Source organism: Balaenoptera borealis (assembly GCF_965194805.1).
Source record: "Balaenoptera borealis genome assembly, chromosome: 2".
Classification (NCBI taxonomy): Eukaryota; Metazoa; Chordata; class Mammalia; order Artiodactyla; family Balaenopteridae; genus Balaenoptera; species Balaenoptera borealis.
Genome location: NC_138867.1, coordinates 114569017 through 114595612, shown reverse-complemented (window position 1 = coordinate 114595612; position 26596 = coordinate 114569017). Strand labels below are relative to the sequence as shown.

Genomic DNA, 26596 nt, shown 5'->3' with positions numbered 1-26596 from the left:
GAATGAAGAAAATGCTCCAATTAAAAGTCTAAGAGGAGATTTAGAAACAACAACATTATGCAAATGTTCCTTTAAATAATATACTTTAATTATAAGCATACAAAATTATTAAAAAATAGAGATGGAAAAAGACATTCAATTCAAGCAGTAACTAAAAGAAAACTGGTGTCGCTAAGTAGACTTCAAAACAAAGCATTATCGGAGATAAAGAGGAATCATGTATATTAAAAGAGTCAATCCACCAGAAATATATAACAATTCCAAATTTGTATGTACTTCATAACAGAGGCTCAAAATATAAAAAACAAAATTAGATAAAACTAAAAAGGAAAAAGATCTACAACTACAGTGGGGGACTTAAATACACTTCTCTCAGCAACTGATAGAACAAGCAGGAAAAAAATCAGGATTTAAAAGAATCGAGCTATAAAATAAAAAAAAGTTGACCTATAACATACATACTACCACCTCTAAACAGTGAGAGATTGAGTATACAATTGACCTTTGAACAACATGGTTTGAACCGCGTGGGTCCACTTATATGTGGATTTTTTTCACCAACTGTATAGTACAGTACTACACAATCCACGGTTGGTTGAATCCAAGGATGTAGAACTGTGAATATGGAGGGCTGACTGTAAAGTTATACTTGGATTTTTGACTGCATGCGGAGTCGGTGCTCCTAACCCCCTGGTTGTTCAAGGGTTGACTGTACCTTCTTTTCAAGTGTATATGAACACTTGCCAAAATTGAACATATGTTGAGCCATAAAGCAAATTTCGAAGAACTGAAATCATACAGAAGATGTTCTCTAACCACAGTAGAATTAAGCTAAAAATCAATAACAACAAACTAGAAAATACTCAGATGTTTGGAAATTAAGCAATATACTTCTAAATAAATCATGGATCAAAGAATATCACAATAGAGAGGAGAAACTATCTGAATAATAATGAAAATACAACATAGGAAAACTTGTGAGCTGTGGACTGAATGTTTGTGTCTCCTCCAGATGCATGTGTGGAAGCCCTATTCCCCAGTGTGATGGTATCGGAGGTAGGGCCTTTGGGAGGTAATTAGGTTTAGACGAGGTGACATGAATGGAGCTCCTATGGTGAGATTGGTACCCATAGGAGAAGAGGAAGAGACAAGAACCTTCTCTGTTTTCACCATGTGAGGATACAGCAAGAAGGTGTGCAGATCAGGAAAAGGGCCCTCACCAGGTGTTAAATCTGTTGACACCTTGATCTTGGAATTTTCCCCCTCCAGAATTATGAGAAATAAAAGTCTGTTGTTTAAGCCATCCAGGCTATAGAATTTTGTTATGGAATGACTAAGATATTGTGGAATATAGTCACAATGGACCTGGACCTGGAAGGAAATTTATAACCTGGAATTCATGTAAGAGAAAAGAGGAAAGAGCATCTATCTCCAGGAAGTTAGAATATCAACAGCATATTCAACCCAAAGAGGTCCACTTCCAGGTGCATGAAGTGGTTTGTGGCAAGGCAATGCTCCCACTAAAAAAAAACCCTGGAAACACAGACAACTTATAAAAAATCATATATTCAAAAGCATCAGAGAACTACTGAGGCAATGGAGATTAAAGGATAAGATTTCATTGAGGGGAGAACTTTTTACCAAATGAGTGCAGAATACACATTATTTTCAGGAGACATTTATATGGTCGATTCATTTTCAGTAAAGATGCCAAATCAAACCAGTGGGGAAAGATAAGTCTTTTCATCAAAAGGTGCTGGAACAACTGACTATCCATATGAGATCAAATGAAACTTGACCTCCCTACCTCACACTACATGTAGGATTTAATTTGCCATGGATCATAAACCTAAATGTAAAAGCTATAACTGTAAAGATAGTTAAGGACAATATCTTCATGATCTGGGGTAGGCAAAGATTTCTCAGAACTAGAAAGATATAACTATAAAAGAAATCATTGAGTGGAATTTATCAAAAGTAAAAATGTCTGTTCATCAAAAGATACGATACCATCAAGAAAATAAACAGGCAAGCCCCAGACTGAAATAAAATATTGACAAGATAGATAACTGAGAAAGAACTTATATTCAGAATACATAAAAACTCCTACAACTTAATAATTTAAAGGAAAAACAACCCCATAAAAATAAGCAAAACACTTGACAGACGTTTCACAAAGGAAGATTTTTGAATGGCTAATAAGTTTGTGAAAAAGTGCTCAACATTACAAGGCATTAGGAAAGTGGCAAGGATGTAGAGCGACCCAAACTCTATTACTGGTAGGAACATAAAAGAGTACAACCATTTTGCAAAAGTTCTTTGGCAATTTCTTAGCAAGTTAAACATGCACTTACACTTTGACTTAGCAATTCCAATCCTAGTTATTTATCCAGGAGGTACAAAAACCAACTTATACAAGAATGCTCCACACACCTTTTTTCACAATAACAAAAAAAAATTGGAAAAAAAACCCAAACCCAAATATTCATCAGCAGGAGAGTGGATAAACAAATCACGATGTATTTATACAAGGTAGTGCTATTCAACAATAAAAACAATCAGTGCGGGCTTCCCTGGTGGCGCAGTGGTTGAGAATCTGCCTGCTCATGCAGGGGACACGGGTTCGAGCCCTGGTCTGGGAAGATCCCACATGCCACGGAGCAGCTGGGCCCGTGAGCCACAACTACTGAGCCTGCGCGTCTGGAGCCTGTGCCCCGCAACGGGAGGGGCCGCGATAGTGAAAGGCCTGCGCACCGCGATGAAGAGCGGTCCCCGCACCGCGATGAAGAGTGGCCCCCGCTTGCCGCAACTAGAGAAAGCCCTCGCACGAACCGAAGACCCAACACAGCCAATCAATCAATCAATCAATCAATCAATAAAGTAGCTAAAAAAAAAAAAAAAACAATCAGTGCACACAGCAACATGGATTGATATCCCAAACAAAAACAACTGAAGACAAAAGAGACATACTCTATAATTCCATTTTTATGAAGTTCTTAAACAGTCAAAACCAATCCGAGGTGAAAAACATCAAAACGTTGGTTGCCTCTGGGGGTAGAGATTAACTGGGAAGGGACTCAAGGGAACTTTCTAAGGTGATGAAAATGTTATGTATCATGATAAAGGAGGCAATTAAGTGATATATCCATTTGTCAGAATCGTAAAGCTAAAATGTGTGCACTTCCATGCATGTATATTTTACCTTAAAATGAAAGAACTGTTAAAAATCATCATCAGGTAGGGGAGTTCAGGGGAGTATAATGGATGCAAGAATGGCAGAATTTGATAATTGTTGTAGCTAGGTGATGAATATAATGGCGTTAATAATACTCTCCTCCTTACTTTGTAAATGTGAATTTTTCCATAATAGAATTTGTTAATGAAGGTGAAATAAAGAAGTTTTAAAATTTCTTTAAAGAAGAAAGAATGAAGAGAATTAGTTGCCAGCAAGTCTTTATTAAAAGAAACACTAATGGTAGTTTTTTCAAGAAATAAAAATGAAAAAGAATCTGAAAAAGAATAGATATATGTATATGTATAACTAAATCACTTTGCTGTACACCTGAAACTAACAACATTGTAAATCAAATACACTCCAATATAAAATAATTTTTTTTTAAATAAATAATTTCAATTTAAAAAAAGCAATAAATATGATCCACATGGAAACATAGATATACAAGAGAGACTGAAGAGCACCAGAAGGGATAAATATGTGGATGAACATAAATTAATGTAACTATACAGAATAATCCTAATAATACGCAGTTTAAAATATATGTGGAAGATTCATGAGAATAATGAAAAGTTAAGAGTTAAAAGTATTCTAAGTTAAAATATTCTAAGGTGTTGAAATTATTGAGAAGATAGGAAAAATAATTTTTTGGTAAAATATCAAGCAGACGTCTTGTAATATATGTGGTAATTTATTACAGTAGTAATAGGAAACTAATGTAGTATCCACTGATGATTTTTACCAAAACTAATTCTTACTTTGATGGTTGCACAATGCTGATTTTCCAACTCCAGCACTCCCTCTACATTTTCTAGTTGCCACTTGTCATTCTACTAAAGGAACAGAACTCCCCCTTTCTATATAAATAAATAAATATTATATGTATAAGTATCTATTAAATATATATTTATATGCAATATACTATATGTATAAGTATATATTATATATGTACATATATTATCTTTTTATAATCAGTGTGGAGTCATAAATCTGTCAGATTGTCCCAGATTTGGCCCATGGGAGCCTGTTAAACTGGCTCATTGTTGAGCCTCTTTAACTGGCTCCCATCATTTTGTGAGTGTGTGTGTCTGTGCATGTGTATTTCCCTACTTCCTAGCATAGCAAGATATTCCAGTCTTATATATTTCCTGCCCTAGCCCTAGAATGAGCCATTTCTCCAAGGAGCCCTAGACTCCTTTTAGTAGGAAATGGTATTAAAAATCAAGATCTGGGTATTAGATATCCATATTGCTACAGGGGTGTCTTTTCTTCTTGGCCTTTACAGCAGCTAGAGCTAGGAAATACATGCGTGTATAATAAACACACACACACACACACATATATATATACACACACAAATATATGTGTGTGAACATATACAGACATGTACACATATATATTTATATATACCTATTTTAGAAATGAGTTCACACCAGTACCTCCAGTCCCAATTCATCCCCATAGGGCTCTTCCTTGCCTTCCTCCATTCCATATTTCTACATCCCTTTTCCCCATGGTGAGAACCCTGGCTTCCAATAATATCAACACATTTACTTTTTTTCTAAAACCTATAATAGATCCAAAACTATTTTAGAGGACTTCCCTGGTGGCGCAGTGGTTAAGGATCCACCTGCCAATGCAGGGGACAAGGGTTCGAGCCCTCGTCCGGGAAGATCCCACATGCCGCAGAGCAGCTAAGCCCGTGCGCCACAACTACTGAGCCTGCGCTCTAGAGCCCGCGAGCCACAATTACTGAAGCCTGCGCGCCTAGAGCCCGTGTTCCGCAACAAGAGAAGCCACCGCCATGACAAGACCGCGCACCGCAGCGAAGAATAGCCCCCGCTCGACGCAACTAGAGAAAGCCCGCGCAGCAACAAAGACCCAAAACAGCCCACCCCCCAAAAAATTGTTTTAGAATTGATTTTCCTATAGCATTGCAAAAAAAAAGCAAACAATAAAAACGGTTCAGGATTTGTTTGTAACTCTTCCTTGCCTCCCTTCCTCACCACAGACAAAGTATCAAATACTGTATTCATAAGTAAAGTCAACTGCTTCTTTGCCCACCCCTGCATTCAGTAGGGTTATGGTATTCATTTGAAATAAATTGGGTTCACTGGTTTTAGTTTGATTTCAGTTTTAGAAATGTTCTCCCTGTTCATTCTTACAGATGCAATTTTAGTTTTTGAATATGTGGAACTCTAACATACTTCCAAAAGCCAAAAGTGTGCAAAATATACTCAGAAGAGTGTTACTGTCTCCCTTGCTTTCTGCCCCTTACCCCTTCTAGTTAACTATGTTCATTGTTTTCTGGTTTATCCTTCCTGTGTTTCTATTTGTGGAGATATATGTATGTTTTCTTATTTTGCCTTCTTTCTTATACAAAATGTAGCACACTATATATGCTCATTTGCACTTTGCTTTTTTCATTTAACAATATCACCTGGAAATCACTCCATAATCAGTTCATAGAGATCTTCATCCTTTCTTTTTACAGTGTGTAGTATATACTGTGTGTATGTATCAGAGTTTATTCAACCAATCTTATATGCTTGGATATTTAAGTATTTGTCAATATTTTGCAATTACAAATAGTGAAGCAATGAATAATCTTGAAGGCCTGTATTTTCGTGTCATTGGGGTGCATTTTCAGGGTAAATTCTAAAAGCAGAATTGCTTGGTTAAGGGTACATACAAAGATAATTTTATTAAATACTGTGAAATTCCCCTCCATAAGTCTGTAATAGTTTGTATTCCTACCAGCAATATATGAGATCCTGTTTCCTACAGCTGTGCCAACAGGGTGTAGTTTCAAGCTTTTGAACTTTTGCCAGTCTGATAAGTGAGAAATGATACCTAGGTGTATTTTTATTTACATTTTTCTTATGAGTGAAGTTGAACATCTTTTCATATTTTAAGCACCATTTTTATATCTCTTTTGTTAATTGTTTGTATCATTTGAGCATTTTTTTTTTTTCTTTTGGCCGCGTTGGGTCTTCATTGCTGGGCATGGGCTTTCTCTAGTTGTGGCGAGTGGGGGCTACTCTTCGTTGTGGTGCTCGGCCTTCTCATTGAGGTGGCTTCTCTTGTTGTGGAGCACGGGCTCTAGGCACACAGGCTCAGTAGTTGTGGCGCATGGGCTTAGTTGCTCCGTGGCATGTGGGATCTTCCCAGACCAGGGATGGAACCTGTGTCCCCCGCATTGGCAGGTGGATTCTTAACCATTGCACCACCAGGGAAGTCCCTGAGCATTTTTTCCATAGAATTTTAAATCTCCTCCCCAGTTTTCAGAAGATATATTTATATGACTGCTGTGGACTGAATTGTGTCCCCCCAGAATTCATATTGAGGCTCTAACCCCAATGTGACTATATTTGGAAATAGGGCCTTTAGGAGGTAATTAAGGTTATATGAGGTCATAAGGATGGGGCTCTAATCCAAAAGGATTAGTGTCCTTATAAGAGGAGACACCAGAGAATAATCTCTTCTATTTCTCTCTCTCTCCCTGTACACGTGTACAGAGGAAAGGTCATGTGAAGACAAGTGGCTGTGTGCTCTGGAAGAGAGATTTTACCAGAAACTGAACTGTACCAGAACCTTGATCTTGGACTTTCCAGCCTCCAGAACTGTGAGGAAATTCTATTATTTAAGCCACCCAGTCTATGGTATTCTGTTATGGCAACCTAAGCAGATTAAGACAAGGACAATAACTTTTACCTGTGTTATATTTTGCCAGTATTTTCTTCCAGTTTGTCATTTGTCTTTTTTTTTTTTTAATTAATTAATTAATTAATTTATTTATTTATGGCTGTGCTGGATCTTCGTTTCTGTGCGAGGGCTTTCTCCAGTTGCGGCAAGTGGGGGCCACTCTTCATCGCAGTGCTCAGGCCTCTCATTATCGCGGCCTCTCCTGCTGTGGAGCACAGACTCCAGACGCGCAGGCTCAGTAGTTGTGGCTCATGGGCCTAGTTGCTCCACAGCATGTGGGATCCTCCCAGACCAGGGCTTGAACCCGTGTCTCCTGCACTGGTAGGTAGACTCTCAACCACTGTGCCACCAGGGAAGCCCTGTCATTTGTCTTTTGACTTTCTTATGGTGGTTTTCTTTTTCCATGGAAAAGTTTTGTTTTGTTTTTTAATGTAGTCAAGAGAGAAGTATTATAATAACCTTTTCAGATAATTGTGGATATTGTTCTCTGATTCTACACCCAAACTTATTAAGTGGTAGTTTCCTAACGGTTAGTAGTTATATAGAATATTAAAACATATCACTGGACTTTTCATACTTTGTGACATTAAATCCATTGGTTTTTCTTTCACTTCGAATGAATTCTTTTTTAACCAATGCATGATGTTGTAACATCATGCATTTGGAAAATATAAGTTCACTAAGTTATACTATCTTATATATTACTAAGATATTTAAGATCTTTCCAAATGTTGACAGATTTGTATTATATAACATCAAAAAATTATATTAGTTAATACCGTCACCAATATCATCAGAAAAGTTTTTAAGTTTTGGGAAGCTGTCAACTGTCAAGCTCATGGTGGCAGACACAGGCTTTAAAAAATTTTTTAATCTGCTCATTAAAGACACTTTTAATTCTTAAGTGAAACTGTGTGTGTGTGTTGAAGAATTCCATGACTGCTAACAGTTTGGGGCCACTGCCTTGATTTATGCTAAGACACAGTTTTACCCACCAGTGCTTTTGTAATATCAGTGCAAATGTCAATACAGTGAAAAAGGCAAACAAGGCCTTACTATTAATTATGAACGTAGTCTCGATCCACAGACCCCAGTAAAGAGTCTCAGGGACCCTGCAGTGGTCCCTTTGAGCACCACTGCTCTACAGGTAGCCTAAATCCTTTAAACCGTATTTTCAATCCAGCTCTAACCTCAGGGGGGAAAATATTTAAATCTAGAGATGCCTCTAGGCCTGGAAAAAGGTAATGTAGCCCTGATGGTTTTCCTTGGTTCCTTTGTTGTTCCCAATTAAGGGTAAATATTCATCTGTACTTCTCTTAGAGAAGGGCATTAACTGCTTACAAAGACAGGAGGGGGTGGGGATTATTGAAAACATGGGAAGGAGTCAGACGTTACCGCCAATTACAGATCAAAGAGAGAGAACTTACCTCTGCAGTAATGAAGTAAGGAAGAAAGGCTCCAATGGAAGAGACGAGACGGTGGTGCATCTGTTCCATGGAAAAGACCACATCTGTTTGCTTGCGGGGGGCAGAGGACGGTGGGGAGAGGTTTATTTCTTTCCTGGGATTCCTCCACTCCCTCAAGCACTCACACTCACTTCTCTTTGCTTGAGTGTGTGATGAAAAGCTTAGGAACTAACTAGAGACCCACTCCCTGCCCTTCCACAAATAAGGTCAAGCTAAACCAGGGAAATGGTGACACCCCACCGTTTGACTCTCAGATCATCAAAGGTCTTGGAGAACAGTCAGGGTGGGGCCAGGAGGTGCTGGGGAAATGCACAAATGCTCAATCCTGCCCATTGCCTGCCCTGTCCCAAGATCTCTGGAGGGCCATTTGGCTACCTGTGTTAAAGCTTGTAAACTATGGCTCTTTGATCCAGCAGTTCCGCTTCTAAGAACTTATCCTCAACAGTCAGATGTGCACAAAGATGTATCTCTAAGGACATTCATCAGGTCTTTCTAATAGAGTGGGAAATTGCCTGAAAGAAAAACAGTAACAACAACAATAACCAATAATAATTGGTTAACTAAATAATGGTACAGCCCAGGATGTTTGGGACAGTGGTTCCCAAAATGGGGTCTGCAGACCCCCGAAGGTCACTGAGACCCCAGACTTTTCATGATAATGCTCAGACATTATTTAGCTTTTTCACTGTCTTGGTCTTTGCACCAATGGTGCAAAAACAATCGTGGGTACAACTGCTGGTGACTTAGCACATATCAGCAATGACACCAAACTGTACTAATCATCATTTTATCCTTTATTGCCAAACACTCACAGAAAAAAAAATCCCAACAGTTTCACTTAAGAATGTCCTTGATGAAGCAGTAAAAATCACTAATTTTATTGCTCTTGACCCCTCAGGACACATTTTACATTTTAAAATGTTCTCTGTGACCACATGGGAAGTATTTGTGAAGTACTTCTGCTGTATAACAAACTAGGATGGTTGCCTTGAGGAAAAAGCATTTGTGTGACTGAGTTGTGGGCTAAACTAGCTGCTTTTTTCATGAAACGCCATTTTTATTTGAAACGACGATGACGGACAGCAGGGCTACATTAATATTTTCATGGGCTCCAGGCACTTTTGCTTTTGTGGGCCCCTTCCTCTATAAAAAGATATAAAAATTATATTTTATGACTACGTTGGTATAAAGACAAATAATGTTATATTTTAAAATATTTTATTCGATCTAAAAGAAGTAACCTTCATTTTCTTCTTCTGATTTTAAAGAAGTTGAAACATTTTCATGGGCCCATAGTCATGTGGGCCTGGGCTCTGTTCCTAATGGAGAAAGTGGGCCTGACTGACAGATGAACTGTGGTTGTTCAGACTCGGGTGTGTGCAAGGCTGAATTCTCCATGAGGCATAGTTGTAATATATCATGTTAATATATTTGTCTTTACACCAGTGCCGGGGTTTTTTGTTTGTTTTTGTTTCTGTTTTTAAATGGAGGAAGGGAGCCCAAGAAGGTAAAGGTGCCTAAGGCCCAGGAAATTCATAATGCAGCCCTGTGTATATGGTGGACATTTTCTTGAAAATGAATAAAATGAACTTGTCACTTCAAGAAAGGTAATTGTGACATTATGTTGCCAATGGTAAATTTGAAGTTACAAGCAAAAATGACAATATTGGGAAATTTGTATCTGCCACCATGAGCTTGAAATCTTCTCAGTACTTAAAAACCTTCTGTTGATATCAGCGGTGATGTTAAGGAATGTGATCTTCTGATTGTACCATGAAAGGAGTTCGCATTTGGAAGACTGGGAGATCTGTATAACTCAGTGAACCACTGTTTTCCAAATGACCAATGAGTGATTATACCAAATCATGCATGGCTAAAAGATCCATCAAAATAATGGATAAAAAAATAAGATAGACTGTTAAGGAAATTAGCCCTTTGCCTGTGGTGTGAGTTACAAATAATGTTTCCCTAGCTTAGCATTTCTACTTGGACTTGATTTATGGTGGGGTTTTTTTTTTTTAATGCAGACTTTTAATTTATTTTTTATTTTATTTATTTATTTTTTTAACATCTTTATTGGAGTATAATTGCTTTACAATGTTTTGTTAGTTTCTGCTGTATAACAAAGAGAATCAGCTATATGTATGCATATATTCCTATATCCCCTCCCTATCCCACCCCTCTAAGTGGTCACAAAGCACCGAGCTGATCTCCCTGTGTGATGCGGCTGCTTCCCACTAGCTATCTATTTTATGTTTGGTAGTGTATATATGTCCATGCCACTCTCTCACTTCATCCCAGCTTACCCTTCCCCCTCCCCGTGTCCTCAAATCCATTCTCTACATCTGCATCTTTATTCCTGTCCTAATGCAGACTTTTTAAATGTAAAATAAAATTTAAGAATTCTGCTCATTCCCCCCCTAAAATAAGATAGATTAATAAATCCATTCAAAATAATACAAAAATAGATTAACGGATTTTTATGTTACCAAATTCAAAAATTTATCCATTGGTTTCAGATTCTACATTGCTATTAACCTTTAAGAAACTACTACTTTTTGGGTTTTGGTATGGTATCAAAGAAGAACATCCAAAAGTATCTGAAAAGGATATTAAAATCTTCTATCTTTTCCCAAACACATATCTGTTTTTTTTTTTATGTAGGCTGGATTTTTTTATACTTAAAACAATAGATAGCAACGACCAAATACAGGAGACATGAGAATCTAGCTATCTTCTATTAAACCAGGCATTAAAGAAATGTGCAAAGTTGCAAGGCAATGACACTCTTCTCACTAAATTTTGTTTGTTTGGAGAATATAGTTATTTTTCATACAAATACATTATTTATATTAATGTGTAACTTGTTTACATATTAACATTTAAAAAATGAATAAATTGATATTTAAGATCTTTCTGTTTTAATTTCTGATAGAACAAATATTGACAGATATAACCCACATAAACAAGAGCTCTTTGCAGTCAGTAATTTTAAGAAGCTAAAGGCATTTTGAATTCAAATAGTTTGAGAACTGCTGTTGTAGAATACCTGGTTAAATGTTCATAAAGGACCATTAAGTTTAAAAAGCAGGTGACAAGCCCTAAATGCAATAGGAACCCAAATACATTTAATATTAAGTAGATATGGATACAAGGGCTGAAAGGGAAGCAGTGGTTCTCTCCCAGTGGTATACTTAGGGTGATTTTTTTGAGCATTTTTATTTTCCAAGTTTTACATAGTGAGCATGCATTTATTTTGCAATTGGAGGGGAAAAAAAGCTGGTGGAACCTTCTGAGCCAGATTAGGGGAGAGTGCATGTCACCGAGGTGGAAGAACAGGGCACACAAGTTAGAGGGGAAGAGAAAGGGGGGTGGAGCCTTTTGGAGAGAGGTGGAGAGAGGGCATCTTGAACTGCTCCCAGGGACAATATTCCTAGTGAGTTCTATGAGAATGGCACACTGCGGGGGGCGGGGGGAGTGTGAGGGGGATGGCACTAAGACCGCCTCTTGGAGGGGTATAGACTCTAACCCAAGGACAACAGTGCAAGACTCAGTGGGGACAAAAAGACCCAGTCTGAATGGCGGGGGAGGATGCAGAGGATAGATGCTGGGTGCAGAGGAAACCAAGCCCCTAGAAGGGCTCTCTTCAGGACTGAGCCATGAGAACTCAGGTCCCAGATGAACTTGGATTTGAACGCCAGCACCAGCCTACCTGCTCTTTGATCTCCAGCATATTTCTTAGCTTTCCGAATCTATAGTGTCTTCATCTGTAAACTGGGGATAGAAATGTCCCAGGAATAGTGTGCCTGCTAGGGCTGATGTGAAATGAAAATGATGGGATACATGTGATTTGACACATAGTGAGTGTGCAATAAGATGGAAAGAAAAAATAGCCTTGTAGGCATGACCCACTTCCATGTCACCAGGGAAATCAACTTAGAAACCAAAGCTGGTGTGGAGGTGAGTGAATTACTTCTTGGCGCCCTAGGGTTGCAGATTGGGATCTCTTAGACAATCATGCTCTGTGTCTGGTCTTAGCCATCACTAACGACCTGGGGAAGAGGAAGCCTCAGGTCTGTAAACAGCCAGGGCACCAGCAGGCTGCAGGCATCTCCCCCTCTCCAGACGTGGCCTTCCCTACAGCCCAGCTGTTCTCTCTTGTTAAGGTTTCTAGGAGTACTGCTTATGTTTCGGACCAGAGCCTGGGCAGTGTGGCAACGCACCTAGAGGGTTTTTCTCCTGGAAGGAGCCTGGTCCACAGCAGGCGCTCAGCAAGTATTTGTTGAGTGAATTATTGAAGTCTGGCATCCTCCCGACTTGCTGTGGCCTACAGAAGCCTCACCTGGTGGGTGGCCCCTGCAGAACTGAGTGACCTCCCTAAGGAGCAGGGAAGGACAGAGCAACTGGGGTGGGGGGTGATCTCTGTCCCTTTCCAGGCACCTCTCTGGAGCTTCCCTGGGGGAGTCCTCACACATCCTTAATGCTTTGTTTTTGGACCCAAAGAAATATCATTTCTCCAGTTTCACCTCCTGTAATTTTCCCCTTCACTCATTCCACTTTAGCCTCACACTCACTCTTCCTTTCTTAAAAATTGAGATATTATTGACATATAACATTGTGTGAGTTTAAGGTGTACAACCTGTTGATTTGATATATTTATATATTGCCATGTGACTACCACCTTAGCACTAGTTAACACCTCTGTGATGTCACACATTATCTTTTTTTATGGTAAGAACACACTCACTATACCTTGACGATTTCAGAGACGCTTCTGCCTCAGGGTCTTTGCGTTTGCTGTTCCTGCTGCTTGGAATACTCTTCCCCCAGATATCCACTTGGCTTGCTCCCTCAATTCATTCACGTCTTTGCTTAAATGTCACCTTCTCATGGAGGCCTTCTCTAAAGTTTGAAACCCCACCCCAACTCATACCTCCTATTCCCCCTTCCTTGCTTTGTTACTGAGCCCAAGCTTGTACTCCTTGCCGCACAACAGGCCAATAAATCAAGAGATGAGTTGTTGGGCCAAGGAATAATGACTTTATTCAGAAAGCCAGCAAACCAAGAAGATGGTGGACTTGTGCGCCAAAGAACCATCTTGCCTGAGTTAGAATTCAGGCTTCTTTTATACTAAAAGGGGAGGGAGTAGAGTCAAACATTTGCTGGTTCTGGTCAGCCTCTGGAGGGGATGTGTTAATTTCTTCCTCCCTGCAGTCATTCACAGGTGGGCCTGGTCAGGATGGTTCCTGTGAGCTAACCAAAGGTATTTTAGTTTCATGCTCATTACCTTGGAGGCAGGGTTTGCAGAGATGGGCCATTATATATAATTTAAGCTTATAGGAAACACCCTTTTAGTGATTAACTTGTAGTAGGATACAAAATTTCTTCCCTATTACAGCTTTATTTTTCTCTATAGGCTTTACACCATCTGGCACATCATCTCTTTTGCCTATAACCTTTCTTTCCCTACTACACTGCAGACTTCAGGAGGTCAGGGATTTTTGCATGTTCTGTTCACTGCTTCATTTTCATCACCCAAATTGGAGCATGGCACAAAGTATGACCACAGTAGTTAATTGAATTAATGGATGTGTGAATGGCATGTTTTGGACACTGCTTTGCACACTTTTAAAAAAATTTATTTATTTATTTATTTAAAGTATTTATTTATTTATTTATTTATGGCTGTGTTGGGTCTTTGTTTCTGTGCGAGGGCTTTCTCTAGTTGTGGCAAGCGGGGGCCACTCTTCATTGCGGCGCGCGGGCCTCTCATTATAACGGCCTGCACACTTTTAAAGTATAGTGTAAAGCATCATGGTGAGGGGAGGAGGTTACCACCGCTGCTACAGGGGCAGCTTGAGGGAAGGGAGGGGTCTTTAATGACTCATAATCTCCCATCACCAACTCCAGCAGCCACAGAACAACTCTGCGGAGGGTATGTATTGTTATCTAAAGTTGGTCCACAGCTGGGTGCTGAGGTGGCTTTGGTGGAGGGAGAGGAGAGAAGGAGAGGGAAGGCCCCTATTTAAGTCCTTGGGATGGGTCACTAACGCCTTCAGGCCAAAAACCAATTTAGGAATACAAGATAAGTTTTGCATCGGCCCCTCTTTCTGCTTGTCTGCAGTTTAAAAAAAAAATTTGTGTGATGATAAAGAATCACTGTTTGTCTTAGTAAATCTCAACTTGGGTCCAAGAGTGAACATTTGCTGAATCGAAGTAAACGCCTTCCATGCAACAATGCAGGTCCAGACTTCTAGGGGTCACTATGAAGAACCTCAGGGGTGCGCATTAGTTGGTCGCGGGGCAGACCAGGTTTGATGGGGGCTTGTGTCTAAAGACAGCGGGAGGTTCTGAGGTGCGCGGGAGGTTTGCATTGGTTGGGGAGGGAAAAGTGCTTGCTGGTAACAGCAATCGTGCCTCCCTCCCTGCGTTAATGGGAAGGTTTCTAGGGATGGGCAGCAAAAGCCCCCCTCAGTAGGCGCTCAATAAGTGTCACTCGAGACGCACAGGCTGGGACGCGCGCTGGAGAAGCGCCTCTGCCGGGGTCCCGACCCTTTCCCAGGACTTAACTCAGGGCGAGTCCCCGGCTCGGGCGGGACCCAGCGTTCAGTGTCCTGGCGGGCTGACCGAGGGCTGAGGGCCAGAGCCAGGGCCGCGATGCGGCCAGGGGACTGACCCACCGACGTCCAGGCGGTACAGCGCGGAGGATCCCGCGCGCGCAGCCGCGGGCTTGGGGTCAAGGCCGGGGCGCCCGGGTGGCGCGGGAGGGGTGGCCGGACGCGCGGGGACGGGATGGGATGTGACGAGCGGCGCGCTGTGCATTGTGGGAATCCCGGGGCCGCGGCTACTGGTTCCAGTTCACTCAGCAGCGGAGCCGGGCGGAGGGGGCGAGCGCGGGGCGCGCGGGCGGGAAGCGAGGAGGCGGGCGGGCCAGCCAGGAGCGCGGAGAGAAAAGGCGCGAGCGGCCGAGAGGGCACGGGCCAGACACCTTGCTGCTGCTGCCGCTGCCGCCGCCGAGCCGCCCCGTAAGTGCCGCGCGGGCCCCCTCGCCGCGCGCCCCGTCCCCGCCGCCCGGGTCCGGCCGCCTCGCTCTTCCGGCCGAGGGTGCCTGGGAGCCTCCGGGCCTGGCGCGTACCGGGCGGCGCACGGCCGCGCTCGGGCCGCCGGACTCAGCGCGGCCCACGCCGGGGCCTCGCGCGCGCACGGCGCCCTCCCAGGCCCTGCCCCGGCCGCGCGGGAGTCCCTCTGGTTTTGTTCAAAAAGCAAACCCGGAAGCCAACTTCTCTTAGAACCGCGTCCTCCTGCCTGCGCCTGGGCGCTTTTGTGGGCAGGAGACAGCCCTGGCCCGTCCCCCGGCGACCCTTCCCGGGGCGGGCGGGCTGGACTCGAGGCCGGGGGAGGCGGCGGGGAGCTGGCCGGCCGGCCTGGGCCTGGACGCCCGGGAGCTGTTGTGCGGGGAGTTGTACTTGGTGAGGCGCCCGTCCGCCGGCGAGTTGCCGTCCCCGGCACAATAAGTGGGGCCCGAGCCCCAGGTGGCCGTGGTGTAGGCGTCTGGCTGGTATCTGCTGGGAGGGTGGGGTGGGGGGTTGGGGGATACTTGCGGGACTGCAGCCAGGCAGGCGCGGGGAGGAGTTTGTCCAGGGACTGCCTGGAGAGGGGCCACGGGAACCCCCGCTGCTTTCGCTCGTCTTCTGACCGGCCTTTTGTTTGCTTTGTGGTTGGGAGTTTTTTTTAAGGTAACTCCGGAAGGCTGTAGGTTCCTCGGGTGGAGAAGGCCGGGAGGGAAGAGACTCGCTGGGGGTGGGGTGGAGTGAGGAGGTGAGTGTGCAGGATGCTGTTGGCCATGCCACCTGACAACAGGTGTGCGGAATGGCGCGCCCCACGTCCACTCCTGCAGGGACCACAGATCACTCAAGGATCTTGTCAGTAGATTGCTTGGAAGGTTCTTTTAGACAAGATGTTAGGGAAAAATATTCCTGAGTTTTAAAGTAAGAGACATGTATTGATACAAACAGCTGAGACAAGCCTTAAATTCAATAATTACAATTACCACGAAGTCCTTGTAAGACTTTAATGATCCAATAAACAGCATATAAGAATAGACAATTAGAGGGGCACTCCTGCTAGCTTCTCTCTTCTACCCTTGTGGCTTGCGGTTTTATCATTAAAGAGGGGGGAAAGTGCTTTGTTACAAGGCTTCCTGCTCTAGGGACTCAGGGAATTTTGAACAGTTTTAGGTTTGAGTGGGACACTCTAGTTGTGAATTAGATGGAATCCGCGTACTCCAGGCCACGTTTCGGTTACTAGTCTTTCAGAGGAGTTATTAGCTCTGAAATGGACACCTCATGCCTGCAACTGGAATTAATACCCCTTGTACACAACTAACCAAAGCTGGGCAGTAGCATCTCAGTCTTGCACAAGAGGCTACCCGATGAGGATAAATGTGTTTTTAACCTATTTTTCTTTCTTTCTTTCTTATTTTAAATCCTCAAGACTTTAAATTCTTCTTTACTCTAGTTTTAGGAGGAGAGTGGGAAATCTTTCCACTTTGTTGTTGTTTTAATCTCTTACCATTGTTAATGCTGATCCCTAGATAAAGGCGTTTAGTAGGAGGGAAGGGGTTAAAGTATATGAAAATTGTTTGAGGCAGGGAGGGCCTTTAGAATGAGGAAGGGATGGCTCACATTTTATTAAACTTGTAAGAGTTGTCTGGAACATCACACACGACACTCTACACTTTACACAACTATAAGTCACTAGCTTGGTCTATGCCAAATGGGCCAAGATCAGGGAGGGGTACGTCTCAATCTGCCATTTCTTCTGGTCCTCCAGACAGCAGATCTCTGGAAGATCCCTCATCCCTTCCTTCCAAGAGAGACTTGGACTACATACATGTATTCTCAGACCTGCCTCTAATAGCTTCAGAGTTAATGGCGCCCCAAGCCATTTAAAGGAGCTTTATTTAAATAAACAGAAGCATAAACTGAAAACCCAACCTGACAAAACCCAACAAGAATCTATATGTGGTGTTCATCAGAATTTCAGCAGCCTCTAGCTCTCATTTGAGTGTGCCTTTGGATTTATGTCAGCTTTTTCAGAGCCCCATTCTTGGCACATGGACTGGGAAGGGGCAGGGCTCAGTGGGGCCCATACCTGGCTTATGGGTCCTTCCTGAGTTCTGTAGGTTTAGAAATACATTGGGCCCCACCCCAGCTCTTATGAGTGAGCCCAAGTGGGTCAGCTCTTCATTCCAAAGAGTTGTAAAGCTTGTTAACTTGGATCAAGCCTTCCAGATCAGTGTCTTGCAGCTTTCAGTAAATATTTCTTGAGAATCATTTTCTTGAGGGTCAGGCACTAGGGACAGAACCTGATCAAGAAATGTCCAGTCTTGCCATGTCCCTCCACCTCCCAGGAGGGGAGGGGGCTGGAGGTTGAATCAATCACCAGTGGCCAGTAATTTGGTCAGTCGTGCCTCCTATGTAATGAAGCTTCCATAAAACCCCCAAAGGACAGGGTTCAGAGAGCATCTAGGTTGGTGAACAAATGGAGATTTGGAGAGAGTGGCACACTTGGAGAGGGCATGGAAGCTCCATGCCCTTCCCCAGACCTTGCCCTATGTATCTCTTCCATCAGGCTGTTCCAAGTCATATCCTTTTATAATAAACTGGTAATCTAGTAAAGAAAAAAAAAAAAGAAATGCCCAGTTCTTATCCTTGGGAAGCTGATATGAGGAGGAGAGGGCAGGCAGGCAGCCATTGCAGGATCAGTACAGGAGGCCACAGTAGATCCCATAGCAGCTCCCAGACAGTAACCTATTCAGGAGCAAGCCCTTACCAGGCACGGAAAGGCCAAGTAAGAGTTGGCTGGGCAAAGGAGGGCAGGTGGGGACAAGTGTTTGAGACCTGCCCCACATGTGCAGAGTCTGAGAACAATGAGAACAGGTCACATGGGGGAACTACCAGAGGCTCAGGATGGCTGGATTCTAGAGGGGAGTCAGGTGAAGCCAGGGGGCCAAACAGACCAAATCACAGAGGATCCTGATCAGAAACACACTGAAGGATTTAAACTTCTTCCTAAGAGCAGTAACAAGCTCTGAGTAGGAGGAAGGCTTGAGTAGGAGGAAGATGTGGTCAGATGTCCTTTATTGGGAATGCTTCATCAGTTCAAATATTGAGTAGCCTCTAGATGCCAAGCCTCCCCAGGGTCTTGCCCTACTGAAGCTCACATTTTCCTCTGATGGCCTTCCATTGGAGTGATTCTCTCTGAGTTTCGCACAACCTTTAAAAGGGAGAGGAGGTTTGAAGGAAAATGTCCTTATGAAGCAGGCAGACAGTGCCTTACTGTTGTTGAAGAATAGTGCTGGTTCCTTTAGTGTCGCTCAGGAAGCACACCACGAAGTGGGTTTGCAGAGGTGAAATTTTAATCCCAGCCTAGCTTCCTGCTAACTGTTCCTGCTTGTAGTGAGTAACACTTGTGTTCAGCTTTTGTTTTTTTCCCGCCATTAAAAACCTAACACATGAGGAGAGTAGTATCTGCTGGAACAAAATGTGTGGTTTAGGGTTTACTTACTGTCTCAATTTATCCTTCTCTCCTTGTTTGCAGTCCCTTGGTTCACTGAGGGTGGACTGTAAGTTCTTTAATCATCCGCCTCATTTTATGGTGTAGTGTTTTATGAATGGAGAGAGATGTTTTTCCTGATTGGCCAGAGTACCAGACCAAGTCTCTGTTCTGAGCCAATCAGAGTGCAGCTTGTGAACCCCTGCTCTGTGAGTGATAGTTGTGTAGTATATCCGCATGCCTCTGGGGACATGACAGCAACGACACCGTTAATCATTTGGTACGATAGGAGTAAACGGAAGAGAATGCAGTAAACAGGATTAGTGTCCTGCGCTTCAGAATTAAGTGTCTCGGGTTTGCCTTCGTGATTGGAGTTGATGGGAAGGTGACAAATGCATGTGGACACGTGGGCGTTTATCCAGCTGCAGGGAATGGATGGGGCAGTCCTCGCTCTGTAACAGCGACTTGAGCGCTGATAGCTCAGATTCCTCCATCCTTGGGTGCTGGAGATAGGGCTGTCTTACTCGCAGCCCCCCAGCAGTTCTAATCAATATTTTGCTCAAGATCAATATGCACACATTCATTGCTTAGATAATAAAAGACTTCACCATTGACCATTCCAGTGGTTTTGTGAGTGTCCTGATTATTTAAGAGTTTTCTATGCTGCATCTTTTACAGAGGTCAGCGTCTTATAGATATGAGGAAGGTCAGTACTTTCCTCTGGTCTGTGTTACTGCGCCCGTCTTACGGCAAGAAGAGAGATTGCTGGAGCCATAGAATGGTCAGGGAGTCAGAAGGCCTCTGCAGGCTCCAGCCTCAGCCATCAGGGAAATTGCAGTGTTCCCCTCTTGGGAATCCCCAAGGTAGCTCCACAAGCTCCCTGAATTTTGAGGGTCTGGGCTTCCACACGAATGGTCCCAAAGAAGGTCCCGGACTGGTGTCTCACTTACCACATCTCTGAGTCCTGTGGCCTTTGGAAATGCTGCCCTCATTTTTGTCAGGAGAACCCCATCCACTGTAACTAATCAGTCCCAACCCAGCCAGCATTTGAGGGCCTCTCAGGAACGAGGCAGGGTGGTAGGTTCTTAGAGATACAGTGGTGAACAGAGCAGCCTGGTCCATCCCATCAAGACAGACAAGGAAATAGGCAGTGGTGATACAGTGTAACAAGTGCTAAGAGTGGGATAGGTGGCTTTAGAATGTTTATATAAATTGGATCCGGAGTGGCAATCATGTTGGAGGGAGGGGCTGGAAACTGCACTTGCAAAGCACTTTATATAAGACTGAGAAAAGCAATTGAACATATTTCCATGGTGGCTGAGGTGCATTATAAGGGATTTTTCGCTGGGCTCAGGGGCCACCGCAGGAGTGTCTACTGAGGAAACAGAGTGATTTAGCCTGGTGGAGCCCTCATTGCTGGAAATAGGGAGAGATGAGCCGGAGGTCAGCGGGACCTTGCGTGTAAAGCTAGAGTCTGGGCGTGGGGCTGCTCCACACTAGACTGGGACTGGGGGCCACACGGCACAGCCACTGCAGGAATGGGTCTCCATCGCCAGAGGACATGTTGGGACCACTAGGTAGGATTGCCCCAGACTGAGGGCTGGAGAGAGTGTTCCAGACTGAGCGAGTGGCATGTGCCGAAGGGTAGAAGTGGGAATGAAGGTGGTTTGCAGCGCACTGAGGAACCAGTTAGGGTGCCCTGTTGGTGAGGAATAGAAGGGTGTGGTAGGATGGCCGTTTGCCCTCCTGAACTCTGTTGCCCCTCCTCCTTGTTTTTGTGTCCGTCTTATTCATGGAATCCTCACAGCCAGGCTTCTCATTTGTCCTGTGCTTTGAGGACAGATCACGTTGTAGCGGTCTCATCTCGATCGCTGAGGGGCTTGTCATCAAAGACCTGCTTCTCACTCGAGCCTGGCTCTTCCCTCTACAGCCCCCTCCACCAGTGTGTCTCTGTGTGAACTTTGGGTTTCTGCAAACAAGGTTCATGTCTATTGTGAATGATTTATTGTTGGAGGAGTTGCAGAGATAAAGACCACAGAGATCCCTTCAGGACCAACCACAGAATTTTCATTTCCTGGCCTGATAACAGTCAAAAAGACCGCCAAGCTAATGTTCAGTAGCCAAGCTAATGTTCAGTAACGAACAGATGCCAGGATTGCCTGAAGACCTATCACTGTCTTCAAAGCCTGTGGGGCCCTCTACAGGGCTGAGGGCTTCTGGTTTGCTGAACAGGGTGCCCCCCTGGTGGACGAGTCCAGGAAGGAAGGACACAGCTTTGTTAGTTCGATAAGGTATTATTGCTGTTTCTCCTGTGGGCAAGCTCAGTGCCCTGAAGAGAAGGTGAATGCAGAAGAAGCCACTTTCTCCATGATGTAGGACTGTCCGTCTCTCAGAAAAGGCTAGACGTAGGACATGGGTCAAAGTAGGCTTTGACTGGTCACTCAGACCCTGGTTTCAGGGTCAGCTTTCAAGTTGGTCTGTCAGGTTACAGAGACTGGCTGTTTCTTCTTTTCTTCGGAGCACATAGCTGGAGGACATTTCCCAATCTCTCTTGCAATTAGCTGTGGCCACGTGACCACGTTCTAGTCAGTGGATCACAGGGGTGATGTGCCCCACTTCCAGGCCTGGCCTCTGAAAGCCCCCATGTGTTGTCCTCCATGGCCCTTTCCCTCCAGTAGTAACCCTGAATTGTGCATTGAAGGGTGGGAGGAGTCTGGATCCACAAATCATCCTGCAGAGAAGCACCAGCCAGTCATGGAAGCCACTTTGGACTTTTCACAAGTGAGAAATAAGCTGGGGGGAGGGGGCGCTTATTTGTTACAGCAGCTAACCTAGGACACATAGGCTTTCAGTGGTAGGGCTGTGACTTGAATCAGGTCAGTCTGACTTTGGAATTCGAGTTATTAACCACAGTGCTCAACAGCCACTTCTGTCACAGCCACTCTCTCCCCCCACGTTGGTGCCTGGCCATAGCTGCCCACATCCCGTAGACCTCTGAAGAGCAGGATGGACCCAGCATGTTCGTTGATTGGTTGATCTGGAGATTGCACATCATTTTCCAAATGATGTTTTAAAAATCACCACAGGTTACTGGATGTCATGAGGCTGCATGGCTCAGTCAGAATTCTTTCAGAGCTGTGGCTGCAGCTTGGGGATTTATAGTTAGAAGTGCAGGAAGAACATGAGGAGGGGTGAGGAACAGAATCCCTTGAGGACAGGCCCCTTGGGGCAGGGATGAAGACTCGGGCTGCTCTATCAGAGAGGAGCCTGACTCCAAATAAGACGTGAAGATGTTCTTCTATCAGCAGAGTGGCAGTGATGTTTAAGATCTTTCCTGGGACCTGGGGAGCTACAGATGAGTTGACTTACAGCACCTGGCATGGAGTAGCTCCAGGTTGAGTCGAGTTGGGGAGACAGGCACACAGATATGTGCCGGGGTATGTGCTGTGGGAACACAGAGCAGTGAGCAATTCCATGGTCAGGACCGAGGAGAGGGGTCATGTGAGCGTCAGTTCAGCAGGTTGGCAAGAGGACAGAGGGTGTTTCAGGCAGGGGAAGCAGCCTATATAAAAACATTCTGGACACAGCTTCACAGGTCAGGAATTCAGGGGCAGCCTGGGACATCAGCCTAGGCAGGGGTGGCAGGAAGCAGTGCTGCAGAAGTAGTTGAAGGATGCTGTTTGTGGCTGGCTCAGGGTGATGGGGAACCAGCAAAGTGGGCGGAGATCCTCTGGTGTCCATGGAGAGAGACTGGTGCTGGGGAGAACAGGTGAGAAGTAGTGGGAGCTGAACCAAGGCAGGGAGGGCGAAGAGAAGGGAAGAGGCTTGAGAAGTTAGGGAAGCCTCTGTTGAACCTTACTAATGACTGGGAGCTGCGGAGGTGGGCAGAGAAATAGGGACAGGGTGACTCCCGCCTGGCAGCTTGATGCATGGTTTTGCCACCGCTGGGGCTGAGAAACCCAGAGGAGTTCACCTGCCTGTGGGACTTAACAAGTGGGCCCTGCCGCAGGCAGTCAGAACAGCTCTGGAGCTCAGCAACCAGGTGTGCGCCGGCTTAGGGACCTGGGAGTCACCAGCATGTCGACTAAGACTCTTGACTCAAGTCAGAGGGAAACCCCAGGAGCATTACTTTTGAAGAATAAGCGTGTCTAGGGCCCATCAGTTCCCTCAATGGTAGTGGCTCCTCTCTGGGACAGGACATTGTCCCATTCCCACAAAGGCAGCCCCAAACATACCCAGACAGGTCTGCCTGTAGACAGAGCTGGAGTCTGTGCTCCAAGAAGAACAGGCTTCTCCTTCTGGAAGGGGGGAAGCATTCAGATGTAAAAGCTCTTAGTCCAAAGGCATGGGGTTGGTCTGTGAAACACATTTGCATTAAAGCAGAAGACTGCTAGGAGCCCAGTTACAGCTTTTCCCTGCAAACACACATGCACACACGTGTGCACATACCATTTCCTGCTCAGAGTGAGCATGGGCACCTGTTTGCAGGGAATGTTTTCAAATAGAGCTCATTACAGAAGAAATGGAGCCAACTAATTGTTTCAGAAAAACCAGACCCTTCTGGGACTCTCTTTAGCACTCGGTGATCAATTAAGACTTGGTGCCCCCCTTGACAGGGTGAAATACAGGGTTCTCATCACAGAGGCCTTGAGCCCCCTTAATTCTGGTGAGCCAGTCAGCACAGCTGCCCCAGAGTTTCCAGGAATTCTGCTCTCTGCTGTTTTGGCCATCTCTCTGTCAGGCAGGTGATCTGAGATGATCTTGGGGTTAGGGTCGGGTGTCAGAGTAACAAGGACTCCTAACTTTGTGGCTTCCATGGTCATAGAGACATGGACTGTGGCAACTGGAGGGGCCCACACACCGTGGAGCCTGACCTCAGTTTACGAGAAGATGAGACACCTGCCCATTTTATTCAGTGGTCTGAGCATCAGTGACTTCTAGGGAAGGCTTGTCTGATGCCCCAGAACAGGCTGAGGGCTCTGCATAGCCCCTCTCCCAGCACCCTGCACTGGCCTTTCACAGTTACCATTTAAATGACTGTAGGGTTATTTATTGTTTCTCTTCCCCACCAGCTCTGGGAGAACAGGAACCACATCTGTCTCATGCACTGCTGTCTCCATTCCCCAGCATAATTCCTGAAGTGAATGCATGAATGACTTGAATGCTCTTAGTAAACATTTGTGACCTTACTGTGTGGTGCTACACTAGGAATACAGTCGGGGGCAGCCCTCTGAGACCTTGCAGTGTGATGGGAGAGATGGCGGGGTGGGGCGGGGGCGTGTGCACGTCAGTGCTGTGGTGTGAAGCACATAGGAGCCCAGAGGATGGAGCACTCAGGGAGGGGTTGGCAGAGGGCAGAAAAGCCTGAAGGATAAAGGAGGTCCTGGTTAACGGGCACAGCCACTGTGGAGGAGGGCACTTGGGGGGACTGCCTGTGTTTGTGTTTAGACCTAAGGAAGCACAGGTAAAACTAGATGGGTGTGCCAGGCCTAGATTTCTAGGGCGTTTTGTGACAGGCCGAGGGCCCTGATTTTATCTTGGGAATTGTGGCAGCAGGGAAAACTTTAAAACCTGGGCCATGGCGTATTCAGATTTGTGTGTCCGGAGATAGCCCAGCCAGTGGAGGGCAGGTAGATTAGAGTGTGGCCTGTGGTGAGAAGTCCTTTTCAGGAGATGTTTGTGATCATTTGGTTAAGATAGTGGTGACCTGGATCCGGGCACAGTCGGGGTGGAAAAGAGAGGACCCCACAGTAGGTGTTGAAGAGGGGGGATCCTTCGGACTGGGGGGCATTTTGGATGGGGGTGGATGGGGGCCAAGGAAGGAAGAACTCTCCTCCCTCTTCTCTAAGGACAGGCCTGTCTAGCAGTCTGGAAGTGCTCAGAGGGCCTCTTACTCCAACCTGGCTGCCCACTGAACTCCTGTGAGCTGTTCTTGCCTCTCACAGGTAAAGGACCTTAAGGTAGAGATGCTGCTTTCATCAGAGAACCTAGGTATATGCCTTACATCTTCATTCTAGGGGCAGGTGACATAGTTTTCTTTTCTTTTATGAAGGCTTCAGCAAATTTATCAGCCCAGGTCTCAAGTGTATGGAAATACAATTATTAAACAAGCGTATAGATGGTAGCCAAGAAATCCCATTTTCTTTTGCATCATGTGGCATAAAGGTGAGGCACTTAAGAGCAGTCATTGTCAGCGTAACGTTTAAATGGAAGTGGCCGATAAAATCGATGTCATGGTATAAAATGTGAAAAGCGAAGCCGTTCTCTTTTCCAGGGCTGAAGCACACCGGCAGAATGCAGAAACTGGGCTCGTGGGGCTCAGCGGCTGCAGGCAGTGGCATCTGCTGGCACAACCCATTTCTTCCAGGGGCCAGAAGGCATGGGGGAAGGGGAGATGCACTGTCCCCAGTAATCCTGACCCGTGTGTCTCTTGCCTCCACAGTGTGTTTACTGATCCATCTCCAGGACCACCGCCATGTCCAGCCGGGGTGGGAAGAAGAAGTCCACCAAAACCTCGCGGTCCGCCAAGGCAGGAGTCATCTTCCCTGTGGGCCGGATGCTGCGGTACATCAAGAAAGGCCACCCCAAGTACAGGATCGGAGTGGGCGCGCCCGTGTACATGGCCGCCGTCCTGGAGTACCTGACAGGTGAGTGTGCCCGAGTCACTGCAGACACCACAGCTTTCCAAGGATTGGTAGGACCTTGTTCATTTCTTTTATTTTGAAATTTTTCAAACCTACAGAAAAGTTACGAGAACAGTACAGTGAACATTTTTACCTAGATTCAACAGTTGTTAACATGTTGCCCCACTTGCTTTATCTCCCTCCACCCTGTGTATGTGTGTGTGTGTTTGTGTGTGCACTTGGACGTTTCTGGAGAGCCCAGTCCAGTTGTTTTGCAGAATGTCCTTTAATCTGGGTTGGCCTAAGGCTTGGATTTAGGTTAAATGTTTTGGTAGGAGAATTCCATAAGCGATGTTGAGTCCTTCTCTGGCATCATGTCAGAAGGCGCCTGCTGTGGGTTTGTCCTGTCATTAGTGATCTTTGCTTTGGTCATTCGATCAAGGTGGTATCTGTGCATTTCTGCACATACTGGATCACAATCTGTCACCCATTGGCTTTAGCATTCCTTGATGATCTTACCTGGATCTGTTATCACTATGGTGGTTATAAAATAGTGGTTTTTCTATTTCTGTTATTTTTCCTACGTTTGTTAGTCGGCATTCTTCTGTTAAGAAAAGCTTTCCTTCTGCCCTTCCCTTCTTTTTATTTTTTGTTCTATCAGTGTTGGTTCACGGATTTTTAAAATTTAGTGTGTTATACACTATCATGTCATTACTCGTTATGACGGTCACATTGTCTCAAATTTGACCTTCAAGCTGGTTTTTATGTCCTTCTGCCCCCTCTCCATCAGTTTCTGTACATTTCCTTGCTTTCCAACATAATGAGATAGTCTCATCTCCCCCTGACCTTCTCCTGCCCTAGTCTTGGAATCAGCCATCTCTTCAGGGGCGTCCTTGGTCCTTTTCCCAGATATAATGTTATTGGTCTTATTGGTGGCTCCACAGCAACTGTGGGAGGCCAGCTGGGCAGGGTTACCACCCCCCATTTTTAGTAATGAGAAGACCAACCTC

General features: G+C 44.9%; 1 protein-coding gene across 5 annotated transcripts in view; it reads left to right on the top strand.

The window, feature by feature from the left end:
* The first annotated feature begins 15196 nt into the window (after positions 1-15196).
* Positions 15197-26596, top strand: part of MACROH2A1 (macroH2A.1 histone) — an 80443-nt gene continuing 69043 nt past the window's right edge. For 4 of the 5 annotated variants that reach the window (XM_082381419.1, XM_082381417.1, XM_082381418.1 and 1 more), the window contains exons 1-2: positions 15291-15431; positions 25406-25610. In XM_082381419.1, the coding sequence (XP_082237545.1) occupies positions 25439-25610 (172 nt within the window). In that variant the 5' untranslated portion in view covers positions 15291-15431; positions 25406-25438. Of the gene's footprint in view, positions 15432-25405; positions 25611-26596 lie in introns of all 5 variants that reach the window. The other variant, XM_082381416.1, reaches the window with a different exon arrangement.